Source organism: Ambystoma mexicanum, chromosome 9, assembly GCF_040938575.1.
Source record: "Ambystoma mexicanum isolate Mex_15411 chromosome 9, UKY_AmexF1_1, whole genome shotgun sequence".
Classification (NCBI taxonomy): Eukaryota; Metazoa; Chordata; class Amphibia; order Caudata; family Ambystomatidae; genus Ambystoma; species Ambystoma mexicanum.
Window position 1 is genome coordinate 1,281,755,677 of NC_090931.1, and position 20,789 is coordinate 1,281,776,465.

Consider the following 20,789-nt stretch of genomic DNA (forward strand, 5'->3'; position numbering starts at 1 on the left):
TAAGGATGGGATGGGGTTGAGATTGGGATCATACAATGCAGATATATTATGGGTCACTGTTCTTCCTATTAATACTCACAGAATAAGTTATTAAATTGGACCGTCAGTTCTGGTCATGGATTGGATCTGTCAAAGAAGGACTGGATCAGCTATGCCGGTCACCGGATTTGCACAGGATCTGCCCTTCTTGGTTGTGGGTATTTCAATCAGCTGGATAGTGAGTTCCTCAGGCAAGCCTTGTGGTAGCAAGCCAGATAGTTTCAGGATACTGGTTCAAAAGGCCTTCCCACACCACAGCGCTTCACTGGGTTGTGAAAATAAGTTTGACATTTTAGGCCTTGCTGGAAGTCAATAGTTCTCTACTGCTGGCAAGAGTCTTGGTATCTGGAAGGATGTTCAAGCTGGATGTAGAATGCTGGATCAGAGTGCTTCGCCGGAATCAGGAAAGTGAGTGGATCAGTGAGTCCCTATGTCTTGTCAGCTGTCTCTATCCTTTCAAATGACATCACAAAATGGGTGTATGGGCCAGCTTAACTAAACTTGCCCCTGTGAGCTGGGATTGGATCAAAATCTCATCTCTGTCTTGCATTTGAGTGATTGGATCAAGGCCGGATGATGTCACATTTTATGGTTTGCTTTACAGTCCTTAGAAACCTCCCTTTAGCCACTGGTCTCAAAATCGGATTTTATCCTCCACACATATTTCTACATTGGTCACCTCTGCACAATCACACACACAGATTCCATATTTTAGGTAGTAGCTGTTCCTCAAAATCCCGCAGCTGTGGGATCTTGTTTCATCTTTCTACAGAATTTTGCCCTTTTTGCCATGAACACAATTTCCAAACTTTCTGTAACTTTCAACAAATGTGTGTGTTTACCATAAGGATGTGTGTGTAAAGTTACACAATTTTAGCATAAACAAACACAGTTCACATAAAACCACATATATTACCATTCCTGTCCACAATATGTTACACAGTTCTACCGACTCTTAAAACGTGCGGCCAAAAATTAGACTAACAACTCTGTCCTTTTTATATTTTTCATCACTTTGAATAACAAGGTATGAGTCTCTCAAAAGTGTTCATTGTTCATGCTTAACAGCAAATGGTCCGCCCCTTAGTCTCTCCCTGCAGTCCAGAAGCAGCCCCCTCCCTTGGGAAGTTCGTTCCAGGAGCACCCTTTCACACCTCCGTTTCCTGGACTGAAGGATCTGCTATTGTTCATTCTCTTTCTGTAGACAAAAATCTGGTCTAACCCACAATTATCATCTACCAATGAGTTTCTGCTGAAAGGATTTTCCCTCCCCTTGGGAGAAACCTGTTTTTCTACTTCCAAAGGTTTGCAGCTCAGCCAGGCTAATTTATTCTTAATTAAAATCCAGCAGAACCAAACTTGTTGCATCAAATCACATAAATACATTACTTTCTTAGCTTTAAATCTATGGGATCAAAAACACAACTAAGATCTATATTCCTTTGAGCAACAATCCTTTTGATGTTTGCTAATCCGGCAGACTTTTAGTTTAGATACTTTGAAGTTTCATCAGGAGCTCATCTCACAGCTGTCATTCACAGGTAGCCCAGGGTACTGCGCACAGATTTTGACAGGGGCTGTCAGTTTACAGACAATCCAGTTTGTCTGAGGAAATGTTTTACTCTTGACACTTTAGAAAGTTATATCGCAATGCTTCATTAGATTACATGAATTTTAGCGCCAAGCAAGATTTTTAATGTTGAAAAGTGTTGTGTATAGGCATTTTGGAGTTTTTAGCAACAAAGCAAATGTCATTTATAGGCACATTTTGGAATTTCATTTGCAAAGTGCTGCTTCTCTCTCTGCACTCTGTTTGCTGGTCATGGAGCCCACTGGCACATTTTCTGTAGTGTGTGCTCTATTCCACCACACATGCACCATGGGTGGCAGGTTGTGCATCTATTTTTTTGTGCGTTTAAACCTGCGGTTTTGGAGGTTTTTGGCACGCACACAAGAGTGTTTTGCCGCCATTGTTGCTGTTTCTTGCGCCATAAGTAGCAGAGTGATGCCACATAGCACAGCGGAGTGGGTCAATACATCCCACATGCTGAACTGGATATATTACGGGGGATGGGAGCTGACAAAGGGATGAGGGATAACCATACACTCGGGCCAATTGCTGAACGAATTATCAAAGTAAAACAATCTGAAACCACCATAAAATGCCTGCCAGCGAGACAAGTGTGATGGGAGGACGGGGGTAGTAGAGAGGGGATCTGACCAAGCTGATGGGTCTTCAAGAGATGAGAAAACAGAAGGTTCTGCCACCGCGAGATGGAAATGGGATGGGAGGAGGCCGAACTAATCAACATTACCACTGGGAACGGGTGAGGAGGTGCTTGAAAGGGTTAGTTGTTTTCTTTACCTTGCTGTTGTAGTTCTGAAAATGCAAATACATTTTTTTTTAAAAAGATCAGTGAAGTAATGGGTGCAGGGCTGGAAGCATGGGACGCAACAATAAAAAGAGGAGTCCTTATGGTGGAACCAGCCCCATTCAGCCCAATGTTTGGGAACCCTATAAGAAATGGGAAGAAATGGGAGGAAGCAAGCTGTACAAAGATATGCAATATGTTTCAGGATCAAACAATTAGATCATTTGAGGAGTGCACGAAGGCCCACGGTTTGACGGGGAAAGACCGTTTTAAATGTAAACAGCTGAAACACTGGCTGACCACCCCAGTCATTAAACGGGCAGTGACGAGACTGCAAACTCCATTTGAATCCTATACAGCGACCCACTGAGGCTCAAAAAACACTTGTAGCAGACATATATAAACTGATCAATGTTCAAGATGAAGAGATTCAATGGAATTATATGAAAAGATGGTAGAAAACACTAGGGGACAGAATCTCGAAGAACCAATTGGAATGTCTGTGGGGAAATATTCCAAAGCTAACCAAAGCCATACAGGTGAGAGAAATGTGGATAAAGATCCTAGTACAATGGCACTACAACCCAGAAAGGTTGCATGTGATGTTCCCACAAGTGTCGAATCAATGATGGAGGGGATGTAAGCAATCAGGGAACTGGAAGCATATATGGTGGGACTGCAACGGTTCTGGGGTGATGTGCAGATGCAAATGCACAAGATGTTCCAGGGGGTGGGACAAGTGGGACAAAAAGTATGGATGTGCGGTATGTGGAACCCCAAAGGGAAAGGTCTGACGTGGACACAGACATGGGGGTTCATGCTATTATTAATCGCAGCCTGGTTAGCGATCGCACAAAGATGGAAGCAACAAACTTCACCCACGCGTCATGACTGGTTGCAGAAAGTATGGTCATTTGTATCTATGCAATGGGTCACTTATAAGATACAGGGAGACCAAGAGAGATTTAAGACCGACTGGTACAAAGTCACTACAAAGTGACTATAAGGTACAATGGGGCCCACATAAGATCAGATCCCTGGACTTGGTTGGATCCTGAGTTAAGAATGGAACGAGAGGAGGGGGACTAGACTTTTGGTCGGGGGAGAGAGAATGGGGAGTGGGGTTTTAATGCCCTAAAATCTCACGATGATGCATCATGTTGTAAAAGCAACAGAAATATGTTTTTAAAAAAAATCATAGATTCCAAGATGGCCACCGTTCTGGGAACACAGTGAGAAGGTTCTCCCCAGACCTTGCGGCCGAAATATAGCATATTGTGCAAAATGTCCCTCCCCAAGTGAGATTTGGCATCTTCTGAGGGGAGCAGGCTGAGGCGCTCCCCCCGGCAACGAAACCGGGCTCCACAGGCACCAGGGACCGCAGCGGGTGCACCCCACGAAGAATAGCGCAGACAGACAAGAGAGTAGTGGGGCGATGGCAGCTGCACTGCTTGTAGGCCAAGGAGCAGGTATTCAGGCGAGTGAGGCCACCCCGTGCACCCGCCAGACCCTGTGGAGAGGTAGCGCGGTGGCCTGTGTAACACGGCAAGGGCGCCGGAGAAGCTGCATAAAGGAGAAGGTGCGTGGAAGAGCACCGGCGGGCTCGGCTAGGGTGCATGGAACGCCGGAGGAAGGGCAGACTAGACGGCCCCAGGATTTTGCTGCAGAGCAGGGGACGGCGGAGCCCCGGCAAGGTGTTTGGCAACTCGAGGCAAGGCGGACAACACAGCAGGAGCGGGCCAGGTGGCTCAGGAGCCACAGTAGTCGCGTTGCGGGCCAGAGGACAGAAAAGCCCCCCGCGCGGCATGTGGCCCCTGGTGAGGCAAGGCGGGTGATACGGCAGCAGGTAGAAGAAGTGCGGGCCGCCGGGCCAGGCACTGGAGCGTGCTAGGCAGAATTATATGCAGTACGCTTTGGGAACACCACACACAATTAACACTACAAGTGACAGTACAAATTCGCCTTTGGTACAGGCCTGTACTACACAGAGTGGTATCTCAAGAGTAAGTGAACAGTATCAAATAGTTACACAAAGGACAGCAATTACTATGATTCAGGCAAACACTGACTCAAGGTTTTCAAGTAAAAGAATATACATTTATTTCACTCTTCAGTTGTATAAAATGACACTATTATAAGCAGTTCAAAAATCACACTCTTAATACACCACACCACTTCCCTTAAATTCCAGACAAGTTAAGCTCACAAAATGAAGTGGGAACAAAATGGCACTCCAGCAATTTAAAAGGGAGGGAAAGACAAATTAATAGACATTAAATCACACCAACAGGTAAGTACTCAGAGCAATTTGAACAAGAGGAACTACAGTGATAGAATCAGGTAGAAAAGGCTTAGGGCCAAAGTCAATGGGTCAAAAGTCTTTTGCTCAAGATCACACAGTTCAGGGTAGTTCGCAGTAAAGTTTGTGGCACAGATTCCGGACTAGGTTGGTCGATAGAAAAGTTAGTTCAAAGAGAAGAGAAGGACAAGCCCTCGGATTGGAGAAAGATTTCAAAGACTTTCACTGCGGTTGAACGAAACGGACAACCGGATTTGCACAGTACCTTAAAACAGAGAGGGAGCTGTAGCCGAGTCAGACGTTCCTGGTGGTTCCTGCAGGCTCACGGTTCCTGAAGCGACTGTCGGACTGACACAAAGTAGGAAGCTGGAGGGTGCTGCGCCACCCAGGGAAGAAGCCAGCAGCAGAGCAAAACAACAAATAAAAGGTGCGCTCCTTAAAACCCAAGCAGGGTCCGACCTTCCTGGCTATCCGGCCCACTGTAGCTCTGTACAGCGAATTCGACCAGCGGAGGGGTCCTGGTTTGCAGTTTGGGCGAACTGGTTGGTCCCACCAGCTCAAGGGAAGAGGTTTCCTGGAGGATCTTCTCTGTCGTCGGAATCTGAAGATTCAGACCTGCAGCAGGGCTTCACCGGGCAGTTCAGTCGTCGTGGGGGTCTTCTTCCATTAGCTCCTCATAGGTTCTTTCGTTCCAGTGGCAAATCTGCCTTTCCAGTCCCAGAGTCCTGCTTTTAATGCAGTTTTCCCCCATTATAACAGGAGTGCGACTTGGGCTACCAAGGGAACCCAAGGCAGGGGTCCGAAGACCCCTCCCTCACATCCTGCCTACCTAGACTTTCAGGCGCCTTAAGGAGGGCTTCTGGGCAGAAGCCCGCGAAAAGACAGCAAACAAAGGAATCATCCCCAGTTTGGCGTGCAGAGAAAAACACAAGAAAGACTTTAACAAAAAGAAATGGCGAGTAAACCCAGCCGGAACCCAAATAAAATGTATTTGGTCAAGCGGGTTTATGTTCAAGGCTAATATAACAGCCTAAAACAATACCACATTTAGGGTAGTTACAACTGCCACCAGCAAAGTCTTGATGTAAAGGGAGAGAAACAAGGCTCCAAGAGAAACAGACAAAAAGGGGTAAGAGTTAACCCTTTCCAGTACTCCGTGTAAGATGGGGTGTACTGGGTCTGTGGTTTAAAGTGACTAAAGTAAAGTTAATGGCAACTTTACCTTTGCTGGGGGACAGTAGTCAGCCCCAAAAAAATGGAGTCAGTGGGAAGTCTCAAAGACAACCTTGTGTCACTGCACTGAAGGTGCTGTGTAACACACATGAAAAATATGAGGCCATGGACGCTCATATGGACGCTACCAAGTCCTCCTTTAAGACTATCTCTAAGGAATACAAAACAGCTATTATCTTCGCTAAAGCTAACTCCTTCAACAATAGGATTGCCAACGCCAAATCTAGTACCAAAGAAATCTTCTCCATCTTCAGGGAACTTGAAACTCCGTCCACCCCACCATCCACCATCCAGAAAGATGAAAAATGGTGTAATGACATCCAAACCGCCATGCTTAATAAACTAAATACCCTGCAAACTAAAATTCAGGCACACCAAAAAGCTATGACCCTCCTAATCGCCACCCAGAATACTAACACTAACAAAGAGACTAAAGCCCACTCCTGTCCGCCCTTTGACTTCAAAGACATCACTGAATCTGAGGTCATCACGCTCTTAAAAACGATCAAACCATCTAACTGTAAAGGCGACGTATGCCCTGCACAGCTAGTCAAAGACTGCGGTCCTACCCTGGCCCCCTTCCTCACAGCTTTCATAAATGCATCCTTTCAGTCTGGCCATGTTCCTACTGACCTTAAGGAAGCCTGGGTCCGTCCGCTCCTCAAAAAGCCCTCACTCGACCCATCAGTACCGGGGAACTACAGACCCATCACCACTGTCCCCTTTCTATTGAAAATTCTGGACAAAGCGGCCTACCATCAAGTCCAAAAATTCCTCGAAGAGCACCGCCTTCTCGGCCTTCGGCAGTCTGGTTTCAGACCTCGTCATGGGACGGAAACAGCCCTACTTGACCTGAAAAATCAAATGGATGACATTCGTGACGCAGGCAAACCAGCGCTCCTGCTCCTCCTCGATCTATCAGCAGCATTCGACCTCGTTGATCACAACACACTCTGCCACCATCTCTCTATAGCAGCCAACTTCTCCCCAAAAGCACGCGCATGGATTACCTCATTCCTACAGGAAAGGGCCATGAAAGTCTTCTCGGACTCAGCATGCGCATCTCCTAGTCACATCACATGTGGGGTGCCCCAGGGTTCATGCATAGCACCCACCCTCTACAACCTGTTCACACGTCCTCTCTTCAATCTCCTTGATTCTATGGGCATCTCCTATACGAATTATGCGGACGACACCCAAGTACTCATCCCGCTTACAGGTGATTATGAGCTAGACAAGAACACCCTCAACTCCATTTACGCCACCATTCAAGCCTGGATGGCTGACAATTGGCTTTGTCTCAATAGCGAGAAGACCGAGCTTTTACTTATTGGGTCACCAACCATTTTAGGCAACCTTGACAAACAATACACCTCTTTTACCATCGACAACATACCTATTGCGGTATCCCAATCAGTCAAGACCCTAGGAGTCTACCTCGACTCTAATCTCACCATGGACAAGTATGTTAATGCCATAGCCTCCTCATCGGCATACTACTCCAAACTCATCTACGCAGCAAGACCCTTCCTATCCTCTCAAAATGGCCTCACTATTGCTAGGGCCATCATAGGATCCAGGTTGGACTACTGCAACGCACTCCTTGGTGGGACCTCCGGAAAAAATATCGCTAAACTCCAGCTTGCCCAGAACAACGCCCTCAGGGCCGCTACAGGTTTTTCTAGGAAAGACCACATTTCTGACCTTAGGAGGCAGGTCCACTGGTTGCCCATTAGGCAGAGAATCATCTTTAAAATCCTCTCCCTCACCCATAAATGCCTCCATGACCTTGCTCCCCCCTACCTTGCCCAGAGAATCTCACGACCCACCTCGGCCAGGCCTACCAGATTTGCCTACACCAACCTGATCTCGACTCCCAAGACTTGTAGAGTACGTGCGGGCGGTTCGAGCTTCTCAGCCCTAGCAGCCTCACATTGGAACGCCCTACCTTCGCTCCTCAGGGGGATTGACTCTCACCTAGCCTTCCGCAAAGCTTTTAAAACTAGGCTGTTTGTCTAAACTTACCTGCCTTTTTATCTACAGGCACACGAACGTCATTTGTAACTATGCTCCCCTCCTCTCTCTGTAACTAAGTACCTATGTTTCCTATGTTTACATAATCTTGCTGCTTACGCTCTCATGTAATAGCGCCTCGATGTCTATGGGCTGCAGTGCGCTCTACAAATGTAAAAAATAAATAAATAAAAATAAATAAATAAATGGAGTAGGTGAGGCTCCAGTGCTCAAGATCACACAAAAAGTGAAAATACACACACAGCAAAACACATATGTAAGAGTGGGAAAAAGGCTTACACTCTTACCAGGTTAAAACAAAAATCCTAGAAATCCAGCAAAGATGCTGAGGGACTCATTAGGTAAGGGAAATCAGCCATGTATGAGAATTCTCCCTAACAGAGCATCACGGGGAAGAGCCGCCAGGCCTGGAATTAGTGCGGTTGGGGCCCTCCTGCAAGGGGGAGGAACGCTGTAATGAAGGCATCAAAACACACTGAGCCCGGGCTGAGATCTCCCCTCCCCCCCACCTACCCAGCGATAGTTGACTGAACACTGCCCTCCCCAGCCCCGCAGGGGTCCAGGAAGCACCCCGAAGCTGTTGAGCTTACAGGGGGGAGCAAAGCAAACCACACTGAGGCCTGGCATCCCATAGACTGGAAGAGGGCTGGCCCATAGAGGAGCAGTCTGCATTAGGCAAAAGGGCCTCAGGAGGCCCAGGCTGTTGAAGACGTGCATATTGCGGAGGCAGAGCCCCCCCCCCCCCAAGCGACTGAGAATCAAGGCAGAGTGGGCAGCACAGGGTGAGAAAAGGAGCAAACAGCCCCTGGCCAGGGAGGGGGCAGGCCAGTCCGGCGGCTCGGCAGATCAGCACTACGACTTAAGCCTCATCGGCAAGGTGCACTCCAGGGGGCAAGGAACTGTGGCAGGGAGTTAGGAGGAAACCCACCCGGCAGCAGAAACGCAGCTGCCCTTCCCCAGAGCGGTCATTAGAAACAGGAGCAAACCACGAGAGAGCAGATCACCCTGCCTCCCGCTTGGGGGGGGGCAAGGGCAAAGCTTAGGAAGAGAACTATTGGTATAACAGCAGTCCAGAAGAGGGAAGTGATGAGACAGAAGGAACGAGAAAGAGGGAAGGACGCACATTACTGTTGTGAGCCCGTGCTCGGGCAACAGGGTGATGTAAAAAAAACAGAAGGAAGGAGGCCCAGACCCCGGCGAAAGGGAATGAGAGGGGTTGCGAGGCACAACTTCAGAAAATGTGGAAGAAGGATGGGGGTTCTCGACAGGAGGCGGATGTGGGGGACGTCAGGAGCGAGGAAGATACCCCTCGAGAGTAAAGCCACCCCACTGGCCGTCTACCAAACTGGAGGCCAAAAGGTGCCTCGTTATCGGAGGGTTCATTATCCTTGTATATTGATGTAAGGGTCCTTCCTTGGTAAAGGCACATAACTTTTCAGGTATCAGGTATCAAAGGTTTAATGAACAATGGATTTGACGGGGAGGAGCAGACAAAACTTTTTTCACTGGCGCCATATGTTTTTATTGGGCGCTTGGCGTCGATGGCGCAGCTGGCAGTGATGGAGCAGTTAACGTTGATGCCTTCGGCATCGACTTTGATGTCGGGGGCTTGGCTGGCGTCGAAGGCACAGCCGCGTCAATGGTGTTGACAACCTCGACTTATTATTGTGCTTTCGGCTCGATGGATCCTTCGATTATACATCATCGACTCGAGGCCTCGGCAGCTCTCGTGAGGATCAGGCCTTCGTCTCGGGCTTGAGGGCGAGCAGGATTTAGGTCGAACCCTTTCCCTCCTGGCTTCCTTGGAAGGCACGGTAGGAGCATGGCTTGGAGGCTTTTGTTTCTCAAACATTTTTAGCATCCCTGCTCTGAAAGCCCTCCCACCTAGACGGAGTGGAGTTCTTTGTGGAGCACGATACCCTCTCAGGGAAAATGTCCGACAATGAAGTCGAAGAAGGCGACCTATGGTGCCTCTTCTTGGACCTCTTCGAGATCGAGGAGTGGCTCTCACCACTCCTCTTCGTCATCGACCTCTTAACTTTCTTCCTCTGAGGAGAGTCGCCTCTTGACTCGTCTGTTGAAGGTTTTTTGGTCAGGGTAGATCTGGGGTTTCGACCTACCGTCATCTTCCCCTTTCATTCCTTCAAGGCCTTTCCTGTCATCGACTGGCACTTGGAGCAGTCCGAGGGGTTATGCTCCACCCAGAGGCACCATAAACATATGCGATGTGGATCGGTTAATGACATTTTCGACTCACAGTCGCGACACTTCTTGAACCCGGTCTTCGGGTTGTCGGTGTCGACGAAGAAAACATACTCGATTTCTCAAAGCAATTATGTGAAGTAAAGAAGCGTGCCGGTTTCTCGAAGCAATAGCATTTGCAGAAAAACAGAACCGACGTCAACGGGTGCTATATATGCCTTCGATGACATCACCCTCGAGACAGAGACCCTCAGGGACATCGAGTCGACGCCATCGACGCACCGCGCCCTCTGCCGAAAATAACATTCTGAAGAAGCTAAAGTTGGATATCGAATATCAAAGATGAGGAATACGTGGGCGGACATAATCCATTTGAAAAATAACTGCCCTCATTCTTAGCTATCAGTCCCCTTTCCATTCCTTCTCCTGCTTAACTCCTAAACTCTGGAATTCTCTTCCTCTGTCCATTTGCTCTCTTACTTTATACTCCTCTTTACACACTCAGCAGGAAATGCACCCCCTCTCCTCTTCTTAAATGCAACATTGCATATAATTGTTTACTCATATGTACTGTTTTAATTTTCTGGTTCAGCACTTCAGTGATAAGCACAAATAAATTTAATAAAAATGGACACTTAAACCTAGCATCTGAGACATTAAAAGATGTTCCCAAAGCTATGAGACAACAATAGAGAGAGGGTTAAAAACAATGACAATTTAATAAACGAATAAAAGCGGAAGCTTTGTAAAGTGAAATTATAACATTGTGTGCGCTTGTTTGTCTTCTAGATTTCTTTGAATGCTTTATTTTCCCACAACAATCAATTATTTCCATTTCATCCTCTTCATTAAAAAGCATGCCATGCTTTTCAACGTCCACCAACTGAACCCATGGACCCGTCTTCAAGTGGTCTGTAACTTAAGGTCAGAGCAAACAAATAGCATTTTGATTACCCAACTAATTGTGAGCACTCGTAAGCTTTTATAGCTTTGGGTGCTCTCAACTACTTTCTATATTAAACAATTGTAATACTGAGTTTAAAAACAATTAACTAATCTTCTGTTTCATTACCTGACAAATGTCAGAATTCTGAGAAATAAGCCGAAAACCAATGTGAAGTGCTAATGTAAAGAAAAACGGCATACGAGGAGAAGAAAGTGAGAGCATGTGGTGAAGTATGAATTTGCAGACATTAGACCCAGAATACTTGAATACTAATCTCAGTTTCCCTACCTGACCAAAATGGTTCGATATTTGCGAAATCACTCGTCGATCTCCACAGTCATTTATTTCTTTTCACCACTTAAAACTAAATGTCTTTGGTGCACATGAATGAGTAAACGTTACCTTTCCATGTATATAAAAGTCAATAGATGGTGTGACGAATCCCGAGATGTCGTCACTTCTCCCCGAGGGGGGAGCCCCTTCCCATGAGGCCTGCGAGGAGAGGCTGCTACCCCACAGTCCCCGAGGGTGGAACTCAGCAGCAGGGATCTCATGGGGAGAGACTCCCCTCTATGGACAAGGACAACCATCTAAGGGAGACGCAGTATAAATCCCCTCACCCAACATCCTACACACCTCCCGTCATATACCAAACCAACCCATGTACCTATGTAATTCCATAGACTTGACTTCCACTGAGACGAGGAAGAACATGGACTACCTAAGGGAGAGTGATGATAGAAGTACTGGGACGAGGAGGAAGAGCAGAGGAATAAAGATAGAAGGGCCAAAGTCATTGAAAAGGTTCTTAAAACATAATGCCAATCAGCCAATATATAAATAGACAAATGACTATATGAGAGGAGCCAGCCAACCAGCAGGAGAGGCAGTCCAGCCTTGGAAGTTCAACGAGAGGACGGCAAGCATGCCGCGAGCAACCTGCTCTCAAAATCCAGAGACTGGAGAGAGGAATCCTTGGTCCGGTGGCAAGGAAAAAAGTCCAGAGCAGAGCTGGAAGGCAGAGGTATAAGCCCAAGTGGGTGGACCGAATGGTCACCGAAGAACGCTGTGACCGCAAGCAACATCCTGCAGCTGAACCGCGCAGGAGTGCACTGAACGGAAAGAGACAGCGCAACGCAAGACTACAGATCCGTCAAGAACCAGCAAAGAGCTCCCAAGAAAGAGGTAACGAAAGAACAAAAAAGTCCAGTTGGGGATCGGGTGTAGCCGCAATAGTGAAAGAAGCAAGAGTGTGCCTCAGGAGTCATCTTCCTCGGCACAGTGGTTGGTCGTATACCACTTCTAAAGATAACCAGAATAGCGAGTGCCTCAGTAGTCCTCCTCCTCTCCGCAGTGGATGGTTGCAAACCACTGTTGAAGCAGACAGTAAGAGAAAGTATATTGCAAGCCAATTTTCTCTTGGCAGTACCTAGCAGGAGAGTGAACCAAGTCTGCCAAAACCAATTCTCAAAGAAGTACGGGTCTGGGACCAGCACCCACTAGAAAAGGAGATTGCGAACCATTCCCTGCATCGTAGTACTTCGCTGGCGAGTATATCAAGTGCTTGTGCGGAAGAAGAAAAACCTGGGTCTGGGACCCTCATCACAATTAAATTTGTTTGCTTTATGAGAAAGACCAGGGGAAGGGAGTCATTCCCCCTGGTGTTGGGAACTGTAAAGTAGAGCCTGAGAAAGGTCAGGGGAAGGGAGTCATTCACCCTGGTATTGTGAACTGGAAAAACAAAGCTAAAGAAGCCTGGGAGAAGGGAGTCACTCTCCCAGCAAATTGGACCCGCAAGGAGGATCAAACCAGTGATCCAGGGGAAGGGAGTGATTCCCCCTGAGATACAAAGTATTGAACTTTCTGATGCAACCCTTTTGTTTGTTTGTGAAGCACAAAAACCAGGGGAAGGACTTCATTCCCTCTGGTAGAGAACTTTCAACCAGAACTGTGCCAGTTAGTTCAGGAGGACAGTCATTCTCCTGGACCAAGAACTTTTGTACAACTGTTTAGTTATAAGTGAAAGGGGCAGCGGTAGGGATGTTTTGACACAGGACGGTGGATTCCAAGTTACTAAGACATCCTGACAGACCCATTAGCACTTTACATGAGGCAGGCCCTCAGATATAGGGAGAGGTAGACCGTCTATTTTGCGTCTCAAATAAAAGTCTCCTCTTTCTGCACCCTTACAATGGAGACAGACTTTTTTTTCCCTCATTTGTCATTGCCTAGGAGCAAGGATGGACTCATACAACGTGATTCTGGTCATTAAAATTGTTGCTAGCTAGACTGTCATTAAATTACTTCCTTAAACCCATGCAATGCGTGATGTGCGATTTTCCTTTTGCCTGCCATGTGCTCATTTGAGCCCTGCAAGGCACAAATTCACTAACATGAAATATTTCACACACTATGTGAAATTTCACACAAACCTGGTTCCCTGACAGTTGTTTCCCTGAGAGGAGGCAAGGAAAAGGGAATTCAGAGAGTTGAGGGAGCAGGGGGTTTGAGGGTGGAGATGCCAGGTAGAAGTGGAAGGTGAGAGGGAAAGGAAATGGCTAGCAAACAGTTTTGCTATTGGCCTCCTTTTTATAAAGCACGTGTCCATGCAGGATTATGGAGATTCCCACGGAAGGGACCTACAAGCTAATGCCAATTCAGAGAAGCAGATTTGTGACAGGAAGATTTCCTTTGCCAACACCCAATCAAATTGCCTCTCCTTGAATCTAGTCCAAGGGGGCAGAGGGCATACGTTTAAGAGAACTGAGCAGATATCCTGAAGTTATAGACTGCATCCCTGGAACCCAGGCTTTGAGGGGAAGTTGCAGCCCCAGAATTGTTGACTGGGTTAATTTGATCTTCTAATAAATATATTACATTTTGCACTGGAAATCTTTGGGCTGCTGCCAGTGTATCCCGACACTCGCCTACAGTCAAATGACGTTTTAAGCAAGAGCTTCACCCTTCATATGCATCAACAGCGTAAACCACTTTTTTACACCATCCTGAAAGTCAGGAAGGAAAGCCACAGTAATGGATTACTAGGGCGAATTTTCATTCCCTTTAACCTTAAAGAACCCCAGCTCTTTTGCTGGACTCTGGGCTTTTTGCATTTTAACTCCTAATTGAGTGGGACTTTTTTCTCACTCTCTCCTGTGTTTTTTCTGACTAGGATTTTTGTGTTTCTTACAGTTTAATAGAGTCTGGTAAACTCCATAGGCATCTACTTTTTGCATTGTGACACACAGCACCTTTTGTGCAGTGCCACTGAGAAGTCCCTTGAACGCCTCCTAATGTTTAACTAAATTTTATTGCGTGAACGACTGTTGTCAAGAATAGTAAGATGAACCTCGTCTTACTTACCTTTTCTTTTGTGGGTCCAGCACACACCACCCTATGTGGAGTGCAGGGATGTTACATAGCAACTCCTTTATCCCACTCCTCATGTTAACATTTTGTTACACTAACTCACTTGAATGGCTGGTGGCAGTGGTTTCTTTTTTTTTACTACCTTGTGTCATGTATCTGCAGGCTGAATCCTCAGCTGCAGTACAGCACCAAAGGGTGAACCTTTTGCCAAAATGGCCCCCGTCGTCTTTTGTCACCCTTTCTTGTCAGTTAGTTTCTCCTGGGCTTTTACTCTGTTTGAATCGGGTTTGAGTCCTTTGTGTATTTTAGCTTTGGTAGACTTCAGCCCTAAAGCCCGCCCAGGCTCCAATGTGTCTGGAAAGGCAGGAAGTGAGGGAGGGTCCCGAAACTTCCCTGTCCTTTGTCTCTAGGTGTGCCCGAGTGAAACCAGTTCTGATTGGCCGGCTGGCTGTCCTGGAGGACAGCCACCCTGCTGGGTGATGGACAGCCTAGGGCTGTGAATGAATGGGAACTTGCTTAAAAGGCGAGGTTTTTAGGACTAGAGGCAGAGTCGACCACTGGAGGACAACATCTGGCGATGAAGACACGAAGAGACGCCAGCAGCACCCACCTGGACCGCAAAGTGCCCGGTGAAGCCCTGCAGCTCTGCTGGCCCAGTTTTCATTTTGACTGGGAAGACCTGCACGGGACGACTTCCTCCCTTGGGCTGGTGGGACCAACTAGCCTTAAGACGAGCTTAATTTGGCACAACGCTCGACTTGCTGTGACTTACCAAGGCTGCCCGAGAACCCCTGACCATCATTGAGTGCATTGCCTTCAGATTTGTGAATCTGGCCAAACCTTCGTGGGCCTCCAGAGACCCTACAGTAGCAGAAAATCTTCATCCAGAGTCCCCTCACCAGAGTCCAGGACTGAGGGATCAAGTAACGTCTAACCGTAGCTGTACGTTCTTTGGCGCTGAGTAAAAGGCGCCAAAACCACAAAGAGCCACTGCATCAAGGAGAATCTATTGCTGCAGAGACACTCTCTCGAGTGCTGCCGCAGGAGCCCCGCCAGACATCCTCCCTTTCGTCATGACCAAGGACCAGGAACAAGGGTCTGATGCACTGCAATAGGAAGGCATCTAGCTGGAACAAATACTTCAGTTCATAGGTACTGTGGGGCCTGCGGTACATCATCCTTTTGCCATTTGTGGTGCTTCCTACTTTGGAGAGTGCTATTTTACCCTCTTTAGAGTTGACCTCCACTCACTTGCACGGGCCTTTCAGATTGTGCTTCTTCAAGGTGACTCCTCTTGAGTTACTGTGATTTTCTATTTGAACTACTGACTTTGCTAAAACATTTTCTAAGAAGAAGGAATCAGAACTTTAAACTAGTGCATTGACCTTGGCTGCCTTGGCTCCCTAAAGGCTCCCTTCTGAACCTATTGGCTATGGCAGTGCTTGTTCCCTTAAAGGTTTCAATTGTTGAACCCTATTATTGCTGAGACTGTCTACATCCCTCTGGGAGAATCTAGCTGTTTTTATAAGTATAAAGTATGTTCTGATGTAACTATAACCTTCCCCTCCTTATAACTCAATATTGCAATGGTGAACACAAATAAGTGTCCTCAAATGACTCGCTCCACGTGCTGGAAAATGTGTAACATAAGAATGAATTACTCACTTGCTTTATTGTTCACTTTTTGAATTTATCCTAACTTGGGATTAATGTTACTATTAGTTTCTGCTTTTTAAAGAATGCTTTAATATATCTTTGTGTATATATAAATACATATTTATACTATAACTTTGTGTCTAAGGGCCTGATTCATGGAACTTTTTCCTATGGGACTGCACCATTATAAAACACTTCCATGAATCAGGCCCTAAAGTGTTTACTTGGATACCTGCATTTACTGATTTCATTGCACAGCTCTACAGCTCACATTACCCCTCTTAAGGTAAGCCTGGCTGCTCAGTCACACTACCAACTTGTGTAGTACAAGCCTATATTAAAAGGTGGGTTAATTTATACCAAGAGATACGTCTTGTAAAGTCCCACACCAGCTGGACTGCACCAATTCGTACCTAACATGGATACAGACGCTGACAAAGTGTTGCTAGGAAAACATGCAATGTAATATCAGTACAAAATAAACATGTAACTTGATTTAATGTAACTTTACATTTTAAGCAATCTCATATTTCACTAGACAGCAGTCATAAACCCTTACGTGAACTATTATTAGCATAAGTAACATTTAATTCAAACTACCTGTGCAACCTGTTTGTCTTTCTGAAGATCCATTAACTGTGTATGGTGTTGAGAAGCCTTTGTAATAAAATCATCTTCTAAAGAGCGGATCTTTGATTTCACATTTTCCAGAATTCGTTCTAGGTCAACTGCACGCTGTTCCTGTCGAGATGCACGTCCCTGCTGCTGACGCAAGTCATCTCTGTTTAAACAATCCCAAAAAGTAACCCCAATTATAGACATGACAACAACTTGGACACGCTTCCAACTTTAAGTATTTACAGATGACATGCAGGCTTCCTTTGCAACATTACAAATAGTACAACACACACACGTACACCACAGGCAGCAAGACTGCATGCTTTCCCCACCATAGAGGAAACGCATAATTTAGGCAGACGCAGTGCACGTTTGGACACGCCCAGCCCAGAACACGTATAGCATGCAAAGCAGCAGTGGAAGCTTAATTCACCTGCAAAGAAATGGCACATCGTGAGAGAAAGCAGAGCAATTGTCGCAGCTGGGCACAGAAAAGATAAGTACAACATGTAAACAGCAGAGCACGGTAATGTCAGAAACACATGCACACCTGCGCTAAACGATGACATTGTATCAGTAGTGCCCTAATGCCCTAGAATATGTCCCATTTCCATGCATCTGTCAAAGATGTTTACTCAAAGTAAAGCACTTCATTTTAAAGGGTGCAAATAAGCATTCCCATGTTGTACAAGACAATTACTGCATACAAGTGTTAAAACATTTTCTTTTGCAGCGTTCACTCAATTGGCCTCAATGAACCCCTCCTAAATGCTTTTTTCTATTGTTTGATTCCTGTTCTGACTTTTTGTGGTAAGAAGAGCCTTTTCGCTTCCCCTCAGTTGCATAGCAGATCCGTTTTCGGGGCACTGGTCAGTCTCCAAGGCTACCAGTGAAAGGAGACTCTCCCTTTGCATGAGTCCTTGTTGTTTTAAAGCTTCAAACATCACCTTACAGTGAAGTGGATATGGGGCACTTTGTATCCTTTTTGCTTTTAATAACATTTTTGATACTTTCACTACAAATTCAAGAAAGACCGCCAGCTGAAGACCCATGGACAACAGATTAAGCTTTTCAGGATTGCTGCAAGCCAACTCCTGGTGAGCCTCTACCGAACGGGTGCACTTGATTCTCCCCCTCCCTGGGACCCTCTGTGCACTTGCTCAATCCGTACGCACTGTGACGAAGATTGTATGTCTGTCTCCCTTGTCTTCATCCCTTAATTGCACTGTCTAAAACTGCAGAATCGCTGTCAGGCCTATTTGCTGTTTCCCAATCTGTTAAATGAACTTTCTACGCACTTACTCTGCCTGTGCGGACTATTATCGTCTCAGAATTTCAATGGCTCTGAGCGACTGTTTTTTCCCCATGCTCCCACCCTCCTCGAGCGCTTTGAAACACTTGCCTGTGTATAGGCGCTATATAAATAAACAATACCATACCATCAATCTCCTTAAGACCTTAATCAGTGGTTTGGCTTCTGGGTTGGCGGGACTAACCAGCGCAGGCCCTGCAGGCTGATCCTACTCTCTGGAGCCTTGGAAGGTGTTCTGGAACCAACCTGTGGGCTGACCAGCTCCACCAAGGCATCTACTGTGGAGCAGTCCCTGTTAGGGAGAATTCTCAGAAATGTGCTAACCCTTCTATCCTAGAGACCGCCAGATCTTTTGCTGGACTTTAGGACTTTTATTTTGTAACCTGGAGAGAGACCTTTTTCCCACTCTCATACATTTTTCTGTGATTTGTGTTTCTTTTGACTTTGGAGTCTAACAAACTCCATAGGCATCATCTTTACATTGTGACACACAGCACATTCAGTGCAGTGGCACAGGGAAGTCTCTCAGATTTCCCAAAGGTTTAAATACCTTCTCTTGGTAAAACTAATGTTTCCAAGAGCAGTGAAGTGAAATTAACTTTACTTACATTGTGTAACGTTCTAGACCCAGCACATACTATCTTACAATAGGGTGCTGGAGGGGTTACTAAGTATCCCCTTTGTCTAGTTTCACATGTAACATTTTTTATGTTACTCTTTCTACAATTAATGGCTGGTGGCAGTGGTTTACTTTTTCCTACCACTGTGTGGTTTTACCGCGGTAATTGCAGCTGCAGTAAAGCACCCATGGTGCCCATTTTGTCAAAATGGCCCCGGTCTTCTTTTTTCACCATTTCTTGTTGGAAAGGTCCTTCTTGAGAATTACTCTGCACGCCAAACCAGGTTTGGTCCCTTTGCTTGTTTTGTCTTTGGCAGGATTCACTGGCTGCAGCATGTCTGACAGGGGCAGGAAGTGAGCGAGGTGCCCAAAACCCCTTGTGCTTAATACCCTTGGTTACAGAAATGCATCCAAAGGTGATTGGCCAGCTGGCTGTCCTTGGAGGACAGCCAAACTGCTGTGTGATCGACAGCTAGCCTATGAATGAAACCTGCAAAAAAGGCGAGGCTTTTTGGTTGGAAGGCAGAGTCGACCACTGGACGAAGGAATCCGAAGAAGAACTTGGAAGAGACACCTGCTGCAACTCCTGGGCTGTTGGTTTGCCCAGTGAAGCCCTGCTGCAGTGCTGATACTCCAAATTCGCCTCGACTAGAGAAGACATACAAAGGACAACTTCTCCTCTTGGGTTGGTGGGACCAATAGACCCCAAGATAAATTCATCTGGAAATCCTCTAGGAGCCGGCTGTACTTCCATCGCTGCTGCAGGAACCGAAGTGCCAGTGAGAGGAACACCAGAATCGAGTGAGTATCTTTAATTCGGACCCGAGCTTTTGGAAGATCCTCTGGACTCACAGGAAGCAGGACTGAACAAGCCTGAGCCACCTCAACAAAGTGCTGGATCCCAGACGCGAGGAAAGTCCAGTGTGGTATCCAAGATTGTTCAGTAGTGCTTTTTGCTAGAGACGCGAGGAGCTGAAGTTTGCCCATTGCTGCTGCCGCTGACCTTCCATTCGTAGTGCAGGAGTCCCCAGACGCCCTCCCTCTTGTCCCCATGACCGAGGCCCAGGAACAAAGGATCTGCAGACCTACACAGGAACAGAAGCCAGCTGGAACCACTTTCTTCTAACCAAAGGTACTGTAAAACTAAGGGGACATGTGTAGCCCTAGTCCTCAGTTGAGACTTGACTTGGTGGCTTTTTGATCAGAGAGGAAAGGTGCTAAATGCAAAAGGAATTTTGGAAAACCTGCTGTCTGATAGCTATGTTGTGCTGCTCTCCATTGGCGAATACAGCTGAACAAGGATTACTGAAGGGGGGGCTGCTGGACTCCTAACTGATTAATAGTTACATAATTTCTTTTCGAAATATCAGTAAGGGATTATTGGACATTTCAATGCTCATCATAGATCATTTTTAACTTTCAGGTTTGGATTATATTTCAAAAGGATTTATTTTTACATGTGATCTTTGACCAAATGGTCTCCAAAATTACAGGTTAGACATAAAAACATCCAAGAATGACTCCTTTTTGATAGTCATAAAATGAGATTTTTGGCATCATCTCATATTTATTGCTTACCACCAGTAAAGTAAAGGATTGGGAAATTAACTTTTAACGCTTCACCAGAGAATTCAAACCAGATGGTTATTTTACAGTATCGCGTGGTTGGGATTTTCATCTGCTGGTTGAACAAGAAACTTGCCTTTTCACAATATCTGAACAAGGCGACTTCTGTCCTCATCCTCTTTGGCCTTTCCTCTGCTTTTGACTTAGTGGTTCACGCCACCCTGATCAATCAACTCCATGAGAAGCTTGGCATCACGGATCAGGCTGTGGAGTGGTTGACCTCCTTCCTCTTGGACCGAACCTCCCAGTTTCAACTTGGGTCCTTACTCTCCACCACCTCCGTCTCCACATGTGGTGTTCTCCAGATCTACATCCTCTCACCCTGGCTCTTTAATGTCTACTTGGTCCATTTGGCCCACCTGATATCTACGTTCTCCTCTAACTTTCAGTGTTATGCGAATGAGTCTGCTCTTTCAGGCTCCCCTCAGCCGCCTCTCCTCTCTCCCTCATTCATGAGTGTCTAT

The 20,789-nt window shown here is 46.3% G+C and overlaps 1 protein-coding gene across 1 annotated transcript in view; it reads right to left on the reverse strand.

Annotated features, from left to right (window-relative positions):
• The window catches only part of CEP70 (centrosomal protein 70), a 1,232,997-nt gene that overhangs the window by 1,083,101 nt on the left and 129,107 nt on the right, over window positions 1-20,789 (reverse strand). The window contains exon 5 of the mRNA XM_069616613.1: window positions 16,751-16,931. Coding sequence (XP_069472714.1) covers window positions 16,751-16,931 — 181 coding nt within the window. The remainder of the gene's footprint in view (window positions 1-16,750; window positions 16,932-20,789) is intronic.